We start from the raw sequence: 24,461 nt of genomic DNA on the forward strand, positions 1-24,461 counted from the left end.
TTTACTTACTGTTAAGTTATTAATATAGTATATATTTAGAAGTGTTATTGACCATATTTATTGTAACGTATATAACTGATAGGGCATACAGACCCTCACCTGCACATTTGACTACACTGCCTACTTGCTCACATGTAAATTATATTGTTTACACTGCTTATTTGTATCTGTACTATAATTCTACTATAATTCTATTGCATGTAATTATCAAATCAAGTTTCAAGTTCAAGTTTCTTTATTAGTTGTCATACAGAAGTACAGAATACTTTTATACAAAATGCTTCTTTCTGTTACGCTCCAGAGACTGTGCTAGACAAAAGGATAAGTATAAAATAAAAGAAGTATAGCAAGTATAAAATAGAAGTCACGTACGTAGACACAAGTGTTCAGTATGTACATATGTACAATGTTCAATGCAGAGTAGAAGTAACTGAGTTACCATACAATATACTATACAATATACTAATTACAATATACTATATAGTGCAAAGCAGAAATGGGATGAGGTACAATTTAGGTACAATTTACAGTAAGGTGTACTGAGGTATGGGTTGTAGACTAGTGCAAATTCTTTGCCAATAAATATAAAGTGTGGTTAGGTGTTCTAAAGTGTGTAGAGTGGGTATTGCAGTGAGTTGTTTATTTAAAGTGAGTGTGTGCGTGTGGATGTGTGTGCTGTGAGTGCTTTTGATTGTTGTTGCATAGTGTTATTGTTCGTTGAGCATCCTGATGGCCTGGGGATAGAAGCTTCTTCTGAGTCTTTCTGTGCTTGCCATGAGACTCCGGTATCGCTTGCCTGACCGCAGCAGTTCAAAGAGGCAGTTGTTTGGGTGGCTGGAGTCTTTGATAATTATCTTAGCCTTACCCATGCACCGCTTGTTGTATATGTTCTGGAGAGTGGGAAGCCCCCTTCTAATTGTGCGTTTGGCTGAACGGGACACTCTCTGTAGTCTGCTGCAATCAAAAATCAAATAATGTATTTGTAAAGCCCGCAATCACAAGTTAATGTCCCCATGGGCTGGACAAGTCTTCTTTTTAACCCTTGTGCCTTGTTAAGTAACTGACAGAGTTGTCACCTTAGTGCATGAAAAGATTGCATCACGTTCAAGGTCATAAAAAACTTAATTTGTAATATTTCGTTCCAATTCTTTTTTTATGAATACCACTATGAACCTAACTCAACATATCTATCAAAGATTCCAAATATTTCCGTTTGTAGGGTTATGGTTAGGGTTAGGGTTAGGGTTAGAGTTAGGGTTGGGGTTGGGGTTAGGGTTACGGTTAGGGTTAGGGTTAGGGTTGGGGTTAGGGTTAGGGTTAGGGTTGGGGTTAGGGTTGGGGTTAGGGTTAGGTTAGGGGACTGTTGAGCAAGTGTTGGGGTGGGCACGGGCACAGGGATGAGATTTTACCTTCTCCTAATTTTTCTGTCTGGGTAACCCTAACCCTAACCCTAACCCTAATGGCAAGAAATAAACCACTATGGACGGTTTGAAAGCTAATATTGTTAACTTTTGTGTTAGAGGGTTTCAAAATCTAATCTTTTCAAATTCTGTGAATATATGGAAAATAAGCAAACAATTTCATGACATAATAATCAACACAGCCATCGTTGTACACAGAAACACAAAAAGATTTAGACAAAAAACACAAAATAGTCGCTAAGGGGGCAGAAGAGTTAAACAAGTCAAGAAGAAACATCACAATAAATCAAGAAAAGAAAAATCATGAAATCCAAAACCCATCATGAAATCCAAAACAACACAGACATACCCCAGCGAAGGTAAGGAAAAACTAAATTAAAAACCTAGCATTAGGAAAAAAGCACCAGAGAGAAACCTTAGAAGAGCCGTTCAAGGGGGGGATCCCCCTTCTTGGATGTCGGTGATAGTAGTGTTGCTATGAATTATCGATGGGTGGAGAATAAAACAGGCAAAATAATTGGTATGCATGCACATATACGTGTAATAAAACACAAATATGGTTGAAGGAGAGAGCAAAAAGATGGGTCTTTTAACCCTAGGAATCGATAGAAGCCCCGCATGTTGTGAGCGCAGAGCACGAGCGGGCGAGTATCCTGAGATGAGATCGGATAGATAGAGCGGTGCGAGCCCATTTAAAATGGTGTAAGTGAGGAGCCTCTCTGAGTCTGAGCCTCTCTGAGCCATCGGGGTCGAATCAGAGCGCGATCGCACCAGAATATCGCGTGATGAGAATGCTCCCCCCCGTCCCTGGGGACGCTGATTGGCTCCAAACCTGGACCGCTGGAATAGGTGGTCTCGGGTGTGCGCCAGTGTCCCCGACAACGGAGCGGGGCGTGGTGTGCAAGCTTACTGTAATGCTTTCATGCTTGCTTGAATTTTTGGCAGATAAAAACATACAGCAACAACTGGACAATACCCACAAAAACTATATTTATGGGCAATTTGGCGAGTTCAGACCTCAACCAAACAAGCATGTTGAGCCTCACGGCTCAGTGGATGAAAACTTCGAGATGAACCCACGTTACAAGCACAAGACTTCCCTGGCTCGCATTAGGCCTGGCAATTTTTTTGCCATTGCTATGTCTACTATACATTGCTTTCTTGTTCGAATGCATTTATTTCTATAGACCAGTGGTGCCCAACCAGTCGGCCGTGATCGACCAGTAGATCAATGACATGCAATATAATTGACGCGAGCAATGGGCCAACGTTAGCTGCTAACTAGTAATAACTAGGCTAAGCTAACTAGCATTAGCCGCTAACCTTGGAAAACGCTCAAAGCGGACTCCACGACACCAGTTACATTCGTGAGAAAAGGAGGTGGGTTATATTGACATGGCTTGACAACAGAGGTTCAAATATAACTTCATATTTATTGGTTATTTGTTTCTTTATATCAGCATCCAGTTTCCACCACCGTACGTTAAACTCTTCCTGTGTTGACGTTAGAGTGTGACATCATCGCCTACGGCAAGCTTACACGCTCAAAACGTAAACCGTAGACAAAACCCGGAGCGCACAAAGACTGCAGTGTGTACGCAAACTAGAGGGGGGAGAGGGAGGGGGGATGTTCGCACCCAAGGACAGAGCGAGGACGGAGCGGAGCACCCGCTCCTAATGAGAAAGCCCCCTGAGCCTCTCTGAGTCTGAGCCTCTCTGAGTCTGAGCCTCTCTGTGTCTGAGCCTCTCTGAGTCTGAGCCTCTCTGAGTCTGAGCCTCTCTGAGCCTCTCTGTGTCTGAGCCTCTCTGAGTCTGAGCCTCTCTGAGTCTGAGTCTCTCTGTGTCTGAGCCTCTCTGAGTCTGAGCCTCTCTGAGTCTGAGCCTCTCTGTGTCTGAGCCTCTCTGAGTCTGAGCCTCTCTGTGTCTGAGCCTCTCTGAGTCTGAGCCTCTCTGTGTCTGAGCCTCTCTGAGTCTGAGCCTCTCTGAGCCTCTCTGAATCTGAGCCTCTCTGAGTCTGAGCCTCTCTGAGTCTGAGCCTCTCTGAGTCTGAGCCTCTCTGAGTCTGAGACTCTCTGTGTCTGAGCCTCTCTGAGTCTGAGCCTCTCTGAGCCTCTCTGAGTCTGAGCCTCTCTAAGCCTCTCTGTGTCTGAGCCTCTCTGAGTCTGAGCCTCTCTGTGTCTGAGCCTCTCTGAGCCTCTCTGTCTCTGAGCCTCTCTGAGTCTGAGCCTCTCTGAGCCTCTCTGAGTCTCTCTGAGTCTGAGTCTCTCTGAGTCTGAGCCTCTCTGTGTCTGAGCCTCTCTGTGTCTGAGCCTCTCTGAGTCTGAGCCTCTCTGAGCCTCTCTGTGTCTGAGCCTCTCTGAGCCTCTCTGAGTCTAAGCCTCTCTGAGTCTGAGCCTCTCTGAGCCTCTCTGTGTCTGAGCCTCTCTGAGTCTGAGCCTCTCTGAGTCTGAGCCTCTCTGAGTCTGAGCCTCTCTGAGCCTCTCTGAGTCTGAGCCTCTCTGAGTCTGAGCCTCTCTGAGTCTGAGCCTCTCTGAGCCTCTCTGAGTCTGAGCCTCTCTGAGTCTGAGCCTCTCTGAGCCTCTCTGAGTCTGAGCCTCTCTGAGTCGGAGCCTCTCTGAGCCTCTCTGAGCCTCTCTGAGTCTGAGCCTCTCTGAGCCTCTCTGAGTCTGAGCCTCTCTGAGCCTCTCTGAGTCTGAGCCTCTCTGAGTCGGAGCCTCTCTGAGTCGGAGTCTAACAGAGTCTCTGTGTGCTTCCTGTCTCTAGATGCCGCCTACCAGAAACTGGCCACGGAGACCATGGAGGAGCTGGACTGGTGTCTGGACCAGCTGGAGACCATCCAGACGTACCGCTCCGTCAGCGACATGGCCTCCAACAAGGTAGGACCCGGCCTGGGTTTAAGCTTGCTAACCTGCGACCTCCGGTTTACACATGAGCAGGTAGGCAGCTAAAAAGAGGAGCTCCCGGTCAATACGTTGAAAAAAGGAAGTAAAAAAAACCTAAAAGTAACTATTAAAAATCTGAAGAATGCAGACTGGACCCAGATGACAAAGTACGAGAAGAAACGAGAAAAAAAATTAACTAAGCCCGACAAAGAAATTATCTCGACGGAAAAGATGCAGGGCGGGGCGGAGTCTGAACAGGTGCACCAAGCTAACGTAACGGTAGCTAGCAATGCCGAGCAACTTAGCTGGGTGGCGGTGTTACAGGCTAATAGGCAGGCTAGCACACGGGTAGGCTTAGACGCCATTCAGATTAACATGGATGCTGAATTGGATAAGTTCGATAAACAGATGGAGGAGAACCTGAAAGGAGTTTGTGAAGAGTTGGGACGGTTGGGAGAGCGCATGGACGGACTCGGAGAGGAGTTGAAGCAGGGGCTGCATGGCTTCAGAGAGGAAATTAACCAAAGATTTTAGATAGTTGATGCGGAGTTGAATTCTACAAAATGTTTAGACAGGACCTGGGCCCGTATTGATAGCAGCATTTAGATACACTTTGAAGGAGGGCATCATTCCCCCTTCCTGGAAAAAAAGTCTTCATCACTGCAATTCTAAAAAGAAGGCAAGGACAAGGAACTATGTAGTAGCTTTAGGCCAATATCCATACTCAATGTAGATTATAAGATGTATACTTCAATCATTTCTAAAATATTTGAGACATTTATGCCCGATATTATAGATGAGGACTAGACTGGCTTTATTAGAGGAAGGCAGGCACAGGAGGACAATATAAGGAAAACAATTAGTAGAGGAGATTCAGAGAAAGGGAGAACGTGCATTGTGAGTTAGCCTGTATGCAGAAAAGGCATTTGACAATGTGAGTTGGGTCTACCTATATAACGTTTTAGTCAAATGTGGGTTCAATGAGGACTCAAATGTATCAATATCAAATCATTGTATCATGAGCCAATGGCAAGGGTCGAGGTGAATGGTAACCTGATTCGGTTAGAGTGGTCTACCAGACAGGGCTGTTGTTTGTCCCCAACACTCTTTGCCGTCTTCATCGAACCATTGGCCCAAATAATTAGGCAGAACAAGGGAATCAGGGGGGTGGAGATAAGGGGATCAGAACACAAATTGGGTCTATTCGCGTGCGTGCATGAACAAAGAATTCTACAATATTTTGTCATTTTACTAAATGATATAATTTCAACAACATGTCATTGGAATTGTATTGATATTGGCTGATTGCAGTAGATGTATTTCTGATCATTCATACACAGAGCAGGTCTACAGCATGTAAGCTCCTGAACGAGCCAATCGGAAGACAACAGAGAGCCAGTAGGGAGAGACGCTGGTTGTACGAGCCAGTAGGAAGAGACGCTGGTTGTACGAGCCAATAGGAAGAGACGCTGGTTGTACGAGCCAATAGGAAGAGCCACAGATTATTATTCTATGAAATATCCAGCAGACCAGCAGGATGCAGGGGATTCAGCTCTGGATCAAAACACTGTCAACAGCACTGTGTGTGTGTGTGTGTGTGTGTGTGTGTGTGTGTGTGTGTGTGTGTGTGTGTGTGTGTGTGTGTGTGTGTGTGTGTGTGTGTGTGTGTGTGTGTGTGTGTGTGTGTGTGTGTGTGTGTGTGTGTGTGTGTGTGTGTGTGTGTGTGTGTGTGTGTGTGTGTGTGTGTGTGTGTGTGTGTGTGTGTGTGTGTGTGTGTGTGTGTGTGTGTGTGTGTAGGTGTGTGTGTCTGCAGAGCTCTGGGCAGAGTGACTCTCTCTTCCTGTCTCCTTCCTGAACCCCCCCTCCCCAGACGACAATAGATATCCCATCATGCCAAGGGGCAGGATTAATGGCCGTGTTTATTTATCCCATTGCTGCCGTCATCAGTGCACACACATACACACACACAAACACACACACACACACACACACACACAAACACAGACACACACGCACATGCACGCAACAAAAAATTGGGAATTTCCCAAAACAATAGACCCTCACTCTCCACTCAAATTGATTGACTGACTGAGTCCACTAACACTCAACAGGTCAACACCAAGTCAACTCATTGACCCCACAGGATCAATACTATCTATACTGTTATCTGCTTAACAAAGTCACAGACTAAGGCACACAGACACATGGGTAGGTAGAACACACATATATATAGCACACATAAATAATGCACACACATAAGAGCCACACTTTTTTTTTTTTTTTTTTTTACTTTCTTGTTTGCCTGTCTTGTGCTGTTATTATTGTTGTTAGTGTTACTATTATTATTATTATTATTATTATTATTATTATTATTATTATTATTATTATTATTATTATTATTATTATTATTATTATTATTATTATTATTATTATTATTATTATTATTATTATTATTATTATTATTATTATTGTCAATGGTATTGTATTGTGATGTCTTGTTCTATGTTGGAAAATTGAAGACAGACAGACAGACAGACAGACAGACAGACAGACAGACAGACAGACAGACAGACAGACAGACAGACAGACAGACAGACAGACAGACAGATAGATATTGTGTTTGCTAAGAAACAATGAGTCCAGACATTTTAAGAAGGAAGGTTTAGAACAAAGGATGTGTGTGAAAACAGGGTCATTCTGAGAGTCACCGTGGAATTAGAAAGATCACATTTCATCCCCCTGCTGGGTTGGCCAGGTCAGGTGTCACAACATGGAACCAATGGAGCTGAAGATAGTGATCGGGCAACAAGGACCATGCCCCCCCCACCCCTTCACCCTCTAGCACATGACAACCTGTGAGTGTGCTCGTGCAGGTGTATGTGTATCATATGCATTATTATGTGGTCATACTGTACATGCATGTGTGTGTACAGGCATCCCTGTGCGAGCCTGTGTGTGTGTGTGTGTGTGTGTGTGTGTGTGTGTGTGTGTGTGTGTGTGTGTGTGTGTGTGTGTGTGTGTGTGTGTGTGTGTGTGTGTGTGTGTGTGTGTGTGTGTGTGTGTGTACCTTGTACCCACACACTCATATTTATACAACTTCCTTGAATATGTTTGTTGCATTATCTTTTGCAAAGAAAAACTCCCCTTTTTTTACATTAGGTAGGCAGTGTTCCTGGCTCCAGAAAGCACTGCTAATTGATTATTCAAAGCTAAGTTATTGCTAGTGTCTCCCTTTTGACATCACCAAGAGCAATACTTCTGAACAGCTTGGTTACCTGGTTCATCTGAAGACTTGCATCTCAATAACAATATCATGTCAGTCTGCCAGATCCATGCAAACACTAGACAAAACCCCCTTTCCATAACATGTGCCCTTTACCAGATGACCGCTCTTCCTCACTTTTTTTTTTTTGTTTTCGAGGCTTAATTCGATAAGAATATAGGACAGACATATAAGCATTATGCTTCAGCCTTTACCTGCCAGAATTTCAGTCACTGCCAGAATCAAAGACTGTTGACAGTCTGGAATGATTGTGCTTATTGTATTGTGTGTGATGGCCACTACTACTACTACTACTACTACTACTACTACTACTACTACTACTACTACTACTACTACTACTACTACTACTACTACTACTACTACTACTACTACTACTACTACTACTACTACTACTACTACTACTACTACTACTACTACTACTACTACTACTACTACTACTACTACTACTACTACTACTACTACTACTAATAATAATAATAATAATAATACTACTACTACTACTACTACTACTACTACTACTACTACTACTACTACTACTACTACTACTACTACTACTACTACTACTACTACTACTACTACTACTACTACTACTACTACTACTACTACTACTGCCACTACTGCCACTACTGCCACTACTACTACCACCACCATAGGGGAGGAAATTAGGCCACTTTACTCGCCAAATGCGAGTATTTTTTACGTTTGGCGAGTGATTCATGAAGACCACTCGCCAGTCTGGCGAGTATACAAAACAAACATTCTGCAATCACGGTCACTGGCAAACGGTGCGCGTCTTCTGAGTGCTCGCTTTAGTTGACAGTGCCACGAGAGCACTGCACAAGACCCGCGAACATATAATGTTTAATAAAAGTTCCCGCAGTACTGGCCAACCCGCGGACATATATAATGTTTAATAAAAGTTTGCGCAGTACTGGCCAACCCATGAACATATAGAATGTTTAATAAAAGTTTGCGCAGTACTAGCCATCAGTCAAGGGAGCACTCGCTAACAGATAACGTTAAACACAGCAGAAGATCGAAAAAAGACAGACTGACCAACGGGGAACTGCATCCAACCCTAGTACAACCCTCGAGTATAAGTTACTAAGGACACATTTAAATCACAGAGGAGTATGTTAGTCTATTGGAACTGTATACAGTGGTTAGCTTCTAGTTAGCATTTTAGCTATAGAGCTGCTTGCTAGCTAACGTTAGCCCCGTGTGCTCAAAGCAGCCAGCCCCATGTTAGCTAGGTGTATCTGTTATGACTACTGTTTCCAAAAACGCACCGGACTACGACGTAAGGTTAGACATTTTATTTCATGCTCAAAAGCCCCTGGCTTGCACATCGCAGTCACGAAAGGGGCTAGCTCAACCAGTGCACAACAGCACACCAACCGAACTGACGTTACCACAACACTTGACGGTACTTCACAGCACTGTTGTAAGACTACCTGCCGTCTTAAAGGCACAGTGAACACCGTTGTGATGCCACTCAGATGCATACACAACATTGACGCGGCTTGACAACCGAGGTTCAAAGTTAACTTGATTGATTGATTGAACACTTTATTAACAGATTGCAGAATGGGTACAATACAGTACAGCTCAATACACACAATTGTTAAGGGGATGCAGACCAGAGAAAGACTTTCGTCTTGTTTACATCAGGGTCCCCCATTTTCAATTCATCATAACATATGACATACACGACATACAGATAGACAGTACTGCTACATCTATACATTTCACATCTATCTATACACTTCACAACATATTTCGGTTTTTTTCTTTCACTGCCCAACCCAGTCCAACCCAGCATCTTTCACTGCCCAGTTCAGCCCAACCCAGTCCAGAATAGATCCCGCGTTCATGTTAATATGTTTTATGCTAATATTGTGAAGAGTAGAGACACTGTTATTAATGTTTTATGCTAATAAATATTTTAAAGAGTAGAGACACGGTGTGATTATTACTATGATTGAAAATCAATTTAGACGAAGACATACAAAGAAGTAATTATCACAATTAGCGATTTTTTTTGGCTGGTAAAAAATCTGTTTGGCTGGTAAAAAAAATCAGATACTCGCCAGTTGGCTGGTAAGCCAAAAAGTTAGTTTCCTCCCCTGTACCACCACTACTAATAATAATAATAATAATACTAATAATAATACTACTACTACTACTACTACTACTACTACTACTACTACTACTACTACTACTACTACTACTACTACTACTACTACTACTACTACTACTACTACTACTACTACTACTACTACTACTAATAATAATAATAATAATACTACTACTACTACTACTACTACTACTACTACTACTAATACTAATACTACTACTACTACTACTACTACTACTACTACTACTACTACTACTGCTGCTGCTGCTACTACTACTACTACTACTACTACTACTACTACTACTACTACTACTAATACTACTACTACTACTACTACTACTACTACTACTACTACTACTACTACTACTACTACTACTACTACTACTACTACTACTACTACTAAAGTGGATCTATCTCCCTCTCCTAGTTTTAACTGTGAATCAAACAGTCACACAGCCGTCAGCAACAGTACTGTAGCTGTCATTATCAAACCCCTTCATTGTTAATGAGAGCGCTGCTGTCTTTTAGGGCCGCTGGCGCTCCAGCTATGACATGCATTTAGGTTGGAAACTCTGAAACCTGAGAGCCAGTCACGAGGGCCTGTAACGCTAGAGGCTGCATCATGCCACTGACAGCCGTTCCAAAAGCACCCCAAGGTGAAGAGCATCGACCAGAATTCCCACCCGTGTGGTGCGTGTGTGGGTGAAGAATTAGGATAGGGTACGGTAGGGTAGGGTAGGGTAGGGTAGGGTAGGATAGGGTAGGGTAGTGTAGGACAGGATAGGATAGGATAAGATAGGGTAGGATAGGATAGGATAGGATAGGATAGGATAGGATAGGATAGGATAGGATAGGGTAGGATAGGATAGGATAGGATAGGATAGGGTAGGATAGGATAGGACAGGATAGGGTAGGATAGGATAGGATAGGATAGGATAGGGTAGGATAGGATAGGATAGGATAGGGTAGGATAGTATAGGGTAGGATAGGATAGGGTAGGATAGGATAGGACAGGATAGGGTAGGATAGGATAGGATAGGGTAGGATAGGACAGGATAGGGTAGGATAGGATAGGATAGGATAGGGTAGGATAGGATAGGGTAGGATAGGATAGGATAGGATAGGGTAGGATAGGACAGGATAGGATAGGATAGGATAGGATAGGGTAGGATAGGACAGGATAGGGTAGGATAGGACAGGATAGTATAGGATAGGGTAGGATAGGATAGGATAGGATAGTATAGGATAGGGTAGGATAGGGTAGGATAGGATAGTATAGGATAGGGTAGGATAGGATAGGATAGGATAGGGTAGGATAGGACAGGATAGGGTAGGATAGGACAGGATAGGATAGTATAGGGTAGGATAAGATAGGATAGGATAGTATAGGATAGGGTAGGATAGGATAGGATAGGACAGGATAGGATAGTATAGGATAGGGTAGGATAGGATAGGATAGTATAGGATAGGGTAGGATAGGATAGGGTAGGATAGGACAGGATAGGATAGTATAGGATAGGGTAGGATAGGATATGATAGGATAGGATAGGGTAGGATAGGACAGGATATGATAGTATAGGATAGGGTAGGATAGGATAGGATAGGATAGGATAGGACAGGATAGGATAGGATAGGGTAGGATAGGATAGGATATGATAGGATAGGATAGGATATGATAAGATAGGATAGGATAGTATAGGATAGGGTAGGATAGGATAGGATAGGATAGGATAGGACAGGATAGGATAGTATAGGATAGGGTAGGATAGGATAGGATATGATAGGATAGGATAGGGTAGGATAGGACAGGATAGGTTAGTATAGGGTAGGATAGGATAGGATAGGATAGGGTAGGATAGGATAGGATAGGATAGTATAGGGTAGGATAGGATAGGATAGGATAGGATAGGATAGGGTAGGATAGTATAGGGTAGGATAGGATAGGATAGGATAGGATAGGGTAGGATAGGATAGGATAGGATAGGATATGGTAGGATAGGATAGGATAGGATAGGATAGGATAGGGTAGGATAGGATAGGATAGGATAGGATAGGATAGGATAGGGTAGGATAGGATAGGATAGGATAGGATAGGGTAGGATAGGATAGTATAGGGTAGGATAGGATAGGATAGGATAGGATAGGATAGGATAGGATAGGATAGGGTAGGATAGGATAGGATAGGATAGGATAGTGTAGGGTAGGATAGGATAGGATAGGATAGGATAGGATAGGACAGGATAGGATAGTATAGGATAGGGTAGGATAGGATATGATAGGATAGGATAGGGTAGGATAGGACAGGATAGGATAGTATAGGGTAGGATAGGATAGGATAGGATAGGATAGGGTAGGATAGGATAGGATAGTATAGGGTAGGATAGGATAGGATAGGATAGGATAGGATAGGATAGGATAGGATAGGGTAGGATAGGATAGGATAGGATAGGATAGGATAGGATAGGGTAGGATAGGATAGGATAGGATAGGATAGTATAGGGTAGGATAGGATAGGATAGGATAGGATAGGATAGGATAGGATAGGGTAGGATAGGATAGTATAGGGTAGGATAGGATAGGATAGGATAGGATAGGATAGGATAGGACAGGATAGGATAGTATAGGGTAGGATAGGATAGGATATGATAGGATAGGATAGGGTAGGATAGGACAGGATAGGATAGTATAGGGTAGGATAGGATAGGATAGGATAGGGTAGGATAGGATAGGATAGTATAGGGTAGGATAGGATAGGATAGGATAGGGTAGGATAGTATAGGGTAGGATAGGATAGGATAGGATAGGATAGGATAGGGTAGGATAGGATAGGATAGTATAGGGTAGGATAGGATAGGATAGGACAGGATAGGGTAGGATAGGATAGGATAGGATAGGGTAGGATAGGATAGGATAGGATAGGATAGGATAGGATAGGGTAGGATAGGATAGGATAGTATAGGGTAGGATAGGATAGGGTAGGATAGGATAGGATAGGATAGTATAGGGTAGGATAGGATAGGATAGGATAGGATAGGGTAGGATAGGATAGGATAGGATAGGATAGGATAGGGTAGGGCAGTGTTTCTCAAAGTGGGGGGCGCGTCCCCCAGGGGGGGCGCAGAGGCATGACAGGGAGGGCCTTGAGATTTATTACATTTTTTATTTTTTTTTATCCCAGAAAATTATCACTAAAGTGCTATCTGTTGCAGTTGCACTGTTCTCCATGAAAATACCATTTCTCAAAATCTGAAAATCATTATTTAATAAAACACAGAAAAGGATCACCAAGTTACTCTGGATAAAAAAAACCTTTACAGACAACATTGAGACAAAGCTTCCTGACACATCTCCATCCAAACTATTGGAAGAACTCTTTGAAATCTCATCTGATACCACCTGGAGAGCTAGTTTCAGAGTGTGGTGCTGAGTACCAAGTATCTCATGATGCAGCAGTTAAGGTGTTGATACCATTCAGCACCACAAACAGTATTTGTGTGAAGCTGGCTTTTCATCCATGACAGCTCTGAAAACAAAATATAGGGCCAATTTGAAAGGTCACGATATTGGTGTTATTTCAATAAATTTAAACATGGCCCATTTCATGACTATTTTGTTGGGGCGAGGGGGGGGGGGGGGGGGCCCAAAATATTTTGGTCCGCCAAAGGGGGGCCTGACAGAAAAAGTTTGAGAAGCACTGGGGTAGGGTATGATAGGTTAGGACAGGATATGACTGTATTATCAGCACAAATTCCAAGTACACCGTACAGACTTGCACCTCCAGTGACTGCCCTCTCTGTTGCATGTGGGTCATGTGCTCAGGGAACATTAGGATAGAATAGAATAGAACTTGTTATCAACACCATCTCCAGCTTAAAGTCCTCTTCTGTCACACACGGACACACTACTAGTGGCTCAGGAGGTCGTTCGGTAATCTGAAGGTTCCCGGTTCGATTCCTGGCTCCTCCCAACTGTTGAAGTGTCCTTGAGCAAGACACTTGATCTGGACCATGGGTGCCTCCGCCATCAGTTTTGTGAATGGGTGAGTGAATGGGTGAATGTGAGGCAGAGGTTGTAAAGCGTTTTGGATAAAAATAGGTATATAAACACAGTCCATGTTACCGTTACTTGCTCAGTCATTGGAATAGAACTGAAGAGAACAGAACAGACACTCGTCATTTGACGGCAGCTCTGCCTCCAAAGTGAAGTCCAGGGCCTATGCAGGCACGCGTGCCTAGGGTTGCCTACCCCTGCTATACGCCATGTGTAGCCTGCCTATGTGATCAATAAAAACGCGAACTTGAATCCCATCATCATATTTACATAGTCTGTCCACTATGTTTATTACTTTGTTATTTCCCCCCCCTATCTATGTAAAGCGACCTTGCATGGGTCTCTTGAAAGGCGCTATATAAAATGAAGCTATTATTATTATTATTGTTATTATTATTATTATCACGTCTGTGCGCGGAGTGCACAAAAAAAGTCTCAGTGAAGTTTCAACGGAGCGAGGTAATCTATTCTAACCAACAAATTGAAGTAGAAAGCATTTCGTTGTCGCCAATCTTATTTGGAAACATGACACAAAATAATAGTATGTCGCTTTTTATTTGAAACAATATTTAATTGCGTTTGGAGGTGGGTGTTCTGCATCTGCCCCCCCGTGCCAAACAAGCAAGCCAACCTCTTGTTTGCGCGTGAGCCCGTTATAATTACACTACTGTCGTTATTTTACAATGAACTATAATGAATTAAGGGGCAATACAGAAGTTGAACACGCCAGTGTTGGAAGTAATGCACGGAAGCTTATTTCCGCGTTGCAGACTGCAATAATAATATTCTACCACCGGGCGCCAGCTACGCATGCTCCGAGCTGTGCGTATATATACGCACAAAGTCAAGCACAAGTTCAATTTGATAAGTCCCACACTTTGCTTAGAAATGATCGTACACAGGGGTTACGCGCATATCTGTACGCAACATTGATAAATGAGGGCCCAGGGATGTTTGCATGAACCTGGTTCGATTCCCGCTCCTCCCAGGCAGCGTGTTGAAGTGTCCTTGAGCAAGACACTTAAAGCTACTTTCTCCCGATGTGCAGGTTGGCACCTTGCATGGTTGCCTCTGCCCTTGGTGTGTGAATGTTTGATTGAATGAGTAAAATGTGAGGAACAAATTGTAAAGCGCTTTGGATAAAAGCTGGTATATAAATGCAGCCATTTACCATTTACTTCCCTGTCTGACGCAGGGAGCAGGATAGAGTAGGGTAGAACAGAACAGCATCAGGACACATGTTGGGTATCGAGGAGAGGTGTTTACAACCTTTCCCCTTAATCTGTCCCACTGTAGGAAACTAGGCTATACTTGTTTTCAGTGAAACAGAAAGTGACAAAGTCATCATAATGAAAGATCTCTCCGCTATTGACACTGTAAACCGAGCCGCTTCACTGCAAAAAAAGGTTTAGTGAGTGATTTTATCCTGTATTCACTCGTATTAAAGCTGGTTTCACGACTTTTAATAATACAATTATATGACTGCGCCGGTTTCATGATAATTTTACTCGCTCGCCTGCAGAAGTTATCATGGAAAAGATAATGAAATGTGCGTCCAGTAGTCCCCAGAGAGAGAGGTCCAGGTGCATGCTAGCCTAGCTTAGCACAAGGACTGGAAGTAGTAGGGAGCAGCTAGCCTAGCTTAGCACAAGGACTGGAAGTAGTAGGGAGCAGCTAGCCTAGCTTAGCACAAGGTCTGGAAGCAGCAGAGAGCAGCTAGCCTAGCTTAGCACAAGGTCTGGAAGTAGTAGGGAGCAGCTAGCCTAGCTTAGCACAAGGACTGGAAGTAGTAGGGAGCAGCTAGCCTAGCTTAGCACAAGGACTGGAAGTAGTAGGGAGCAGCTAGCCTAGCTTAGCACAAGGTCTGGAAGCAGCAGAAAGCAGCTAGCCTAGCTTAGCACAAGGTCTGGAAGTAGCAGGGAGCAGCTAGCCTAGCTTAGCACAATAACTGGAAGCAGCAGGGAGCAGTTCAAGATTCAAGAGTTTTATTTGTCACATACATACCAGGGCATACAGTGGGTGGCCATGCCCACATTGATTGTGCAATTAATAATACTAAATAATAAAATAGACATAATAAACAGGTAATAAAGTAGACATAAAATAGACATGTTAAAGTCCTGAGATAATGCAATACAATGTTAGCTACGAATAAAGGCACTGGGTCCAATGTAAACTAGTACTATACAATATACAGTTTTTACTCTATATCCTTATGCTATACTTGCTATTTCTAAACTATACTATACAAGAACCACAACAGTTATTTCCTTATTAAAGTTACCTTTATTGTCCTCGTTCCTTTTTAATTTCCATTGTGTTTAAAGTGACCGTTTGTGTGTGAGCGAATGCAGAATGTGTGTTGCATGTGTGTGTGTGTGTGTGTGTGTGTGTGTGTGTGTGTGTGTGTGTGTGTGTGTGTGTGTGTGTGTGTGTGTGTGTGTGTGTGTGTGTGTGTGTGTGTGTGTGTGTGTGTGTGTACTTGTGTGTGGAGAGTTCAGTGTTGAATGTTCTGATGGCCTGGGGGAAGAAGCTGAGCCTGAGTCTCTCTGTTCTTGCTGCGTGTGTGTGTAGGCACTTGCCTGACCGCAGCAGCTTGAACAGGCTATTGTTGGGGTGGTGGGGGTCTTTCATTATTCTGCAGGCTCTGGATTTGCACCTCCTGCAGGGCTGGTAGTGCAATACCCGTAGTACGCTCTGCTGAGCGCACCACTCTCTGGAGTGCCTTCCTGTCCTGGGCCGTGCTGTTTCCAAACCAGGCAGTGATGTTTCCAGTCAGAATGCTCTCTACAGCCCCGGAATAGAAAGAGTGGAGTATCTTCCCCGATACTATGAACTTCCTTAATTGTCTCAGGTGATAGAGGCGCTGTTTTGCCTTTTTTACCACCGCCTTTTTTCTCCTAAGTGAGTTTTGTACAACAGCAGGGCTCTACAGTGCGACCATATTGCTCGCATATGCCCCTAAAAATATGCGTGTGCGAACCTGAAAAATCAATTACTCGCACGGTGTGCGACTCGAGTGCAGATTACAGCCTCATTCGTTCTTTTTTTTCTCCGCTGCGAGAATCGTTAAAAAACCACAAGTCCCACAGTTCACAGCCGCATAAACGTTCCAATCACAGTAGAGTTTCCTGTGGTCACGCGACTGGAAACTGAAAGTAACGATCAGCGTCACTGCTGTCTGAGTCAGACAATACAGCCATGTCGAAGCCCATTCATTTTTATTTTGCGCGAAAGATACCGGAGAATGAGAAGTCAGGCGAGGCAGCTCATGTTACAGAGGTGATGGTTAACGTTAACGTTAACCAAGATACTGACGCTAGCCAGCATGCTAGCGAAGTTGGCCAAGCTAGCGATGCTACACCCACTACTACCCCCACTGTAGCACCCAATGTAGCCACTGTAGCTAGCGAAGCTACACCCACTGGAGCCGGAGGGAAGACATACAAATTTAACGTGAATTGGCTAAACATTTTCCCATGGCTAGAGTTCGAAAACAATGTCATGTTTTGTAAATATTGCAAAGTAGGATCGATGCATTGCGATGCATTGTTACACCCCTACAACTGGCCCACTGTGTATGTGTGTACAGCTAACTTGGCTAGCGTTATCAACCGCAGAGGTGGGCAATAGGGTCCAGCTGCAGCGCCGGACGGCCAGAGTGCAAGCGGTGTGGCAATAGGGTCTAGCTGCAGCGCCGGACGGCCAGAGTGCAAGCGGTGTGACGTCGTAATTGGCAGAATCGACTGTCAATCAATGGTCTACCTGACACGCAAACTCATAAACAATGTTTCTGTACTGGAGGTGTACAGTATTTCAATAGGCAACCCTGAAAGGATTATTTTTCTAGAAGAGCAACACTAGCTCCCCCCTCTACTGATGGCCCTGGTTGTAAAGCCAGTGTCTCCTTTTTGTTCAATGTCACTGCCTTTCTTATTAGGCCTAGTTGTTGGCTACAACTTTGCCACAGTAGGCATTAATCACTTAATTAATAGTTCAAATGTCTGTGTCCCATTCCCGTTTGCACACGCAGATGATACACACACACGCACACAGTGGGCCAGTGACTTTGGTGGTATGTGCTATTGCACAGATGTGTCCCGTTCCCGTTTGCACATGCACGCACAGTACAAATATACATTTATGTTTGGAAAAAAAATAAACTCTTTACTTGAAATATTTTCACTGTGCTCCTAAATATTTTTGGGTGCTCCTAAATTTCTTTGTGTGCTCCTAAATTTTTTCATTTAGGAGCACCTGTGCCCCTAGTGAAAAAGGTTAGCGTAGAGCCCTGAACAGGTCAGCAGGAAGTGTAGAACTCTGGCAGCTAAGGGTCAGTAACATTGGGTGCTACAGTCTTGAGTGCATAGTAATATATACATAATTATGTCTATATTACTATGCACTCAAGACTGTAGCACAGTCTTTACTATTAGCATAGTAGGCAGTAGGTAGTAGTATAGACATTATTAGCATAGTAGGCAGTAGTATAGGCACAGTCGATTATTTAGTAGCAAAGTGCAAAATAGTAGAAGACAGTATGAAGGTCAGTAGTTGTTTTCTTCTGCACAACACGTCAGCAGGAAGGGTTCACCTCTGGCAGCTAAAGGTAGGTGGTATTGTTCAACTAGCAGTGTTGAACTTGAGTGCTATACTCTGGGTGCACAGTATATCGACATATTAGCATACAAAGACAATAAGATCAGAGGAGAGTGAAACCTATGATCAGAATAGTCAGAACATTATGTCACTGAGATAACTTCTTTGTGAATGAAATAATAGTGTAATCCTGCCGACAACGTTGTGTTTTAAGATTTGCACTACCTCTTCTACCTCATTTTTGCATTTAGTATTTACTTTTTTTTGTTGTAAATTTCTTGTTTTGTATATTGTATATTTTGTGTTTCGTCCTTATCCTTTTACTTTTTACTGCATGAAGCGCAATCTCAGGAGGATCATACAGAACCAAGCATTTCACTTTATATGATATGTGTCACCTTATATGTGACAAATAAAACTTGAACGAAAACAAAACCTGAATTAGACTAGTTTTGCCTGGGGACGGACCACGCTTTGAGAACCACTGAGCTACAGTTATAATGCTGGTGGTGGTGGTGAGTGACTTAGGTTACAGTGAGCAACCTAAGTAGGAGGAGGAGGAGGAGGAGGAGGAGGAGGGAGGGGAGGTCTAGAGAGAGGAGGAGGAGGGGGAGGAAGGGGAGGTCTAGAGAGAGGAGGAGGAGGAGGAGGAGGAGGAGGAGGAGGGAGGGGAGGTTTAGAGAGAGGAGGAGGAGGGGGAGGAAGGGGAGGTCTAGAGAGAGGAGGAGGAGGGGGAGGGAGGGGAGGTCTAGAGAGAGAGAGGAGGAGGGGAGGTCTAGAGAGAGAGGAGGAGGAGGGGAGGTCTAGAGAGAGGAGGAGGAGGGGGAGGGGAGGTCTAGAGAGAGAGAGGAGGAGGAGGAGGAGGAGGGGGAGGGGAGGTCTAGAGAGAGTAGGAGGAGGAGGGAGGGAGAGGAGGAGGAGGGGAGGTCTAGAGAGAGAGCAGGAGGAGGAGGAGGGAGGGGAGGTCTAGAGAGAGGAGGGGGAGGAGGGAGGGGAGGTCTAGAGAGAGGAGGGGGAGGAGGGAGGGGAGGTCTAGAGAGAGAGAGGAGGAGGAGGAGGGGAGGTCTAGAGAGAGAGAGGAGGAGGAGGGAGGGGAGGTCTAGAGAGAGAGAGGAGGAGGGAGGGGAGGTCTAGAGAGAGGAGGAGGAGGAGGGAGGGGAGGTCTAGAGAGAGGGAGAGGAGGAGGGAGGGAAGGTCTAGAGAGAGAGAGGAGGAGGAGGGAGGGGAGGTCTAGAGAGAGAGAGGAGGAGGGAGGGAGGGGAGGTCTAGAGAAAGAGAGGAGGAGGGAGGGGAGGTCTAGACAGAGAGAGGAGGAGGGAGGGGAGGTCTAGAGAGAGGAGGAGGAGGAGGGAGGGGAGGTCTAGAGAGAGAGAGGAGGAGGGAGGGGAGGTCTAGAGAGAGGAGGAGGAGGAGGGAGGGGAGGTCTAGAGAGAGGGAGAGGAGGAGGGAGGGAAGGTCTAGAGAGAGAGAGGAGGAGGAGGGAGGGAGGGGAGGTCTAGAGAGAGAGAGGAGGAGGGAGGGGAGGTCTAGAGAGAGAGAGGAGGAGGGAGGGGAGGTCTAGAGAGAGGAGGAGGAGGGGAGGTCTAGAGAGAGAGAGGAGGAGGAGGGGAGGTCTAGAGAGAGAGAGGAGGGAGGGACCGCTCTACCCCAGGAGGGGGTGTGTGCAACGAGGGAGAACTCACACACACACACACACACACACACACACACACACACACACACACACGCACGCACACGCACACATACACTCACATGTTGAAGTCACTCACACTCACTCACTCATGCAGTGTAGTCGGCCGGGGTGTGAAGGAGGCTGTATCCTCTATAGTCAGAGCTGACCGAGCTGTGAGTCAGGGAGCTTTCCCAACTGGCACCGACGTCAGAGAGGCTCACACACCGCAGGCAGTCCGTCCGGCAGGCAAGCAGGCAGGCAGGCAGGCAGGCAGACGGGGTAGAGAGAGAGAGAGAGAGAGAGAGAGAGAGAGAGAGACGCAGGGAGAGACAGAACGCCACTCTACTGGAATACAGTGTCCTGGGCTCTGCTCCGCACGCTGCAACATGGGAGCCTGCTGCCTGGAGAAGAAAGAGAGAAAGTTAGGGAGGCTTAACGGCTGGAGAAAGGTGAGAGAGTTATTATTATTTTTTTGTTATATTTAGTTTTATGGGTTTTTTTAAATTTTTATTTCATGGGGTTTTGGACAAGTTACATCCAGAATTCATGTCCAATTATATCCTAATTCTGGGGATGTTGACAGACTTTCCCGGGAGTTTTGATCGTTCGCCCCGGCAGAGTGGAACTTATTTTTGTAATTGTTATCCGAGCTGGAGTTCTGACGAGGTTCTGAGGACGTGTGATGTGTCCTGCTGCCCCGGCCCGGCCCGTCTGGAGGGGGAGTTCACTCCGCCTCGTCTCTTTGTGTGTCAGAGACGTACCGATGATCGAGAGGCAGGGAGCGCTCCTCACCTCTGCTGTGAACCATGAGGTTCAATAGTCTGCTTGACCTTTTTTTCTTATTATTATTTTCATTTAAAAAAAAAAGAGAAGTGTATTCTTCCTTTAAACGTGTGTAGATTTTCTTTTTATAATTTTTTTTTATTTTGAATGTCTTTAGAAGTGTGTTGTCTCTACAGCAGCTCCAGCTCCTGTGTGTTCTCTGCAGCAGAAGAGAGTAGAGAGACGGTTCCAGTTGGCTGCAGGCTGAGCCGCTCTGGCCTTGGAAGAGCTACTGTAGTCAGCTGCGTTTCAACTTGCCTCTCCGTTCCAGCGTCGTGCTTTATTATCATTTACTGTACATTCCACTTCTTTCACAGAGGGAATCCAGGGAACCCCGATTCTAAGATTCCCTTTTTTTTTTTTTTTTTGCTTCAGGTCAAAGCTGATTTTGTCTGTCTTGTCAAAAGAAGGATATATATTTTGATAAGTCACGTTTTTCTTTTATCCATTTCTGATGCATGTTGTTAATGGAGCGGGTTTGACATCTTTACATCTTCACCCTGTCTCTCTGCAATGCCACGTTGGTCTTGGTTTGTAAAATGGACGGAAGGAAGACAAAAAAGGGAAACACAGTTGTTTCTATAGCTGAATCTAGTGGTGTTAGTGGTGTGTGAGAGAGAGAGAGAGAGAGAGAGAGAGAGAGAGAGAGAGAGAGAGAGAGAGAGAGAGAGAGAGAGAGTGAGAGAGAGAGAGGGGGGGGGGAGCACAGTGGTGAACTTGTTAGAATTTGGGGGAAGCCATGTGGTGGAAACATAAAGCGGCGTAAAGTTTTCTCTCTGTGTGTTTCTGCAAAAATTAGGTGCTGTGTTGTGTCTCTCATGTCCCCCCAGACCTCACGGTCTCCAGACTGGACCGGTCTTGTCTCTCATGTCCCCCCAGACCTCACGGTCTCCAGACTGGACCGGTCTTGTCTCTCATGTCCCCCCCAGACCTCACGGTCTCCAGACTGGACCGGTCTTGTCTCTCATGTCCCCCCCAGACCTCACGGTCTCCAGACTGGACCGGTCTTGTCTCTCATGTCCCCCCCAGACCTCACGGTCTCCAGACTGGACCGGTCTTGTCTCTCATGTCCCCCCCAAACCTCACGGTCTCCAGACTGGACCGGTCTTGTCTCTCATGTCCCCCCAGACCTCACGGTCTCCAGACTGGACCGGTCTTGTCTCTCATGTCCCCCCCAGACCTCACGGTCTCCAGACTGGACCGGTCTTGTCTCTCATGTCCCCCCCAGACCTCACGGTCTCCAGACTGGACCGGTCTTGTTTCTCATGTCCCCCCCAGACCTCACGGTCTCCAGACTGGACCGGTCTTGTCTCTCATGTCCCCCCCAGACCTCACGGTCTCCAGACTGGACCGGTCTTGTCTCTCATGTCCCCCCCAGACCTCACGGTCTCCAGACTGGACCGGTCTTGTCTCTCATGTCCCCCCCAGACCTCACGGTCTCCAGACTGGACCGGTCTCGTCTCTCATGTCCCCCCCAGACCTCACGGTCTCCAGACTGGACCGGTCTTGTCTCTCATGTCCCCCCCAGACCTCACGGTCTCCAGACTGGACCGGTCTCGTCTCTCATGTCCCCCCCAGACCTCACACTGTGGCAGCTTTAGGAAAAACTCCTCTGATGCTAACAAAAAGAGAAGATTAGCAGAAGAAGGGGAGATGATTAGAATAACATTTCAGAGAGAAGTCCATATTTATTTATTCACGGTCCTTCTTTCTTTTTTTGTATTTTATTTTTTTATTCTTTTTTAAAACAAACATATAAACAAACATGACAACACACGATAAGATATACAAGCATTAATTGTCAGGGCACATCCAATGAGATCACATTTTGGTTAGTTGTTTTATATAAGATATACCCATAATACCTGTTATCTAAAAAAAAAACCTACATACGTATGCTCAGCTCGAAACCCCCCCTCCCGGACCCCACCTTGAGAAGTACCTCCACTATCCCTCGCACCTAACCAGACACTACCATTATAAGCTAGCTTTTATTCTCTCCACCACTTCTAACCACATTGACATTTTGGATTCATTGAGACCCAGAATTCTTGCTGTAGATATTTCATGGTAAATTACATCGAGATATGTAAGAAACCAAACTTTACGGCACATTTTTTCCGGTTGAAACCAGCGTGATGCGATCAGCTTTTTGGCTACTGTGATACCCGATAAAACCAATCTCTTTAGCTGTGGATTCACTGCAAACTCAAAAACATCATTCAACAGCAATACCGAGGGGTGTACAGGTATATTCCAAGATACGAGTTTTGATATTTGTTGGGTCACATCTTTCCAGAATGCCTTAACTGGTGAGCAGTCCCAATACATGTGCATAAATGTCCCTTCGTCCCCATTTGTACATTGGGTGCATTTGGAATCTTGTTTGAGCCCCATTCGGCACAGTCTTATAGGAGTCAAGTATGTCCTGTGAATATAGTTAAGATTGATTTGTTGATGATCCGGGTTCCTTGATGTAAGTCGGACATTTGCCCAGGCTCCTTGCCAATCAAAGTCATTTTCCAGGTCTGGTATATCCCTCCTCCAGACAGAGTCAAGTTGGAGGGTTTCATACGAGGACGTTAGTAATTGATGATAAAATTCTGAAACAAAACCTCTCGATGTCTCTCTTGAGTAGAAGAATTTGTGGTATCTGTGGTGTTCAATTGGTCTGTCTAATGGAACACCGTGAGACTTCAAACATAGCTCTAACTGTTTGTGAAAAAGCCATGTGGACTTGGTGAGATTAAATTTTTTGCGTATTTCTTTATCACTACAAAAACCCTGTTTGTTAAAAATATCCCCTAATGAGTGTATGCCTTGCTTTTCCCATATAGGGAATCTTATAGGTCGTTTTCCAATTAAGAGAGCATTGTTATTGAATAAGGGAGTATGGTTGTGCCATTCCTGTGGGTTAGGATTTTTTTTTTGTGATTCACGCCATATCCGGATCGCATGAGTAATTATGGGGCCAAATTTTCGTTCACAGTGCTTGATTGGTAGTTTAGTGTGTGCTATGTCCTTCAGTCTATGTGGGGCTACTATGTTTTCTTCTATTTTCCTCCAAGATGCTAATGCTTGGGAGTCAAACCATGTTGTCAATGGACTTAATGAGTACGCCTTAAAATATAGGAAAAAATCTGGAAATGCCATGCCACCATCTGCTTTATTTCTCTGTGCGGTGGATCTTTTTATACGTGGTGGTTTGTTATTCCAAATAAATTTGTATGTGGAGGAGTGTAATCTTTTCCAGTAACCCTCTGGAGGGGGTAACGGTAGCATTGAACAGAAGAAGTTGATTTTAGGTAGTACATCCATCTTAACTATTGATATCCGTGCTTGTACTGTGTTCTTAAGTTTTGCCCATCTATCAAGGTCGTCTTTGATTTTGTTTTGGATTTTTGTGTAGTTGTGCTTCACCGTTTGTCTTATGGTAGGGAATATTTCCACTCCCAAGCATCTGAAATGTTTTACCATCGGTATCTGTCCTGGGAGGGTTGTATCTTTTTTTGCAGGGGTGTTAAGTGGAAGGAAAGCCGACTTCGGCCAATTTATCTTAAATCCCGACAAATCACCAAAGTCCTCAATCAACTTG

At 44.7% G+C, this 24,461-nt stretch overlaps 1 protein-coding gene across 1 annotated transcript in view; it reads right to left on the reverse strand.

Annotated features, from left to right (window-relative positions):
* pde4ba (phosphodiesterase 4B, cAMP-specific a) overlaps positions 1-24,461 on the reverse strand; it is a 186,483-nt gene that overhangs the window by 77,682 nt on the left and 84,340 nt on the right. Inside the window, 3 exon segments of the mRNA XM_084311283.1 lie at positions 3,118-4,191; positions 20,391-20,445; positions 22,352-22,484. Of these exon segments, the coding sequence (XP_084167409.1) occupies positions 3,118-4,191; positions 20,391-20,445; positions 22,352-22,484 (1,262 nt within the window).

The sequence above is a fragment of the Notolepis coatsorum genome, assembly GCF_963971535.1.
Source record: "Notolepis coatsorum genome assembly, chromosome: 3".
Lineage (NCBI taxonomy): Eukaryota > Metazoa > Chordata > Actinopteri > Aulopiformes > Paralepididae > Notolepis > Notolepis coatsorum.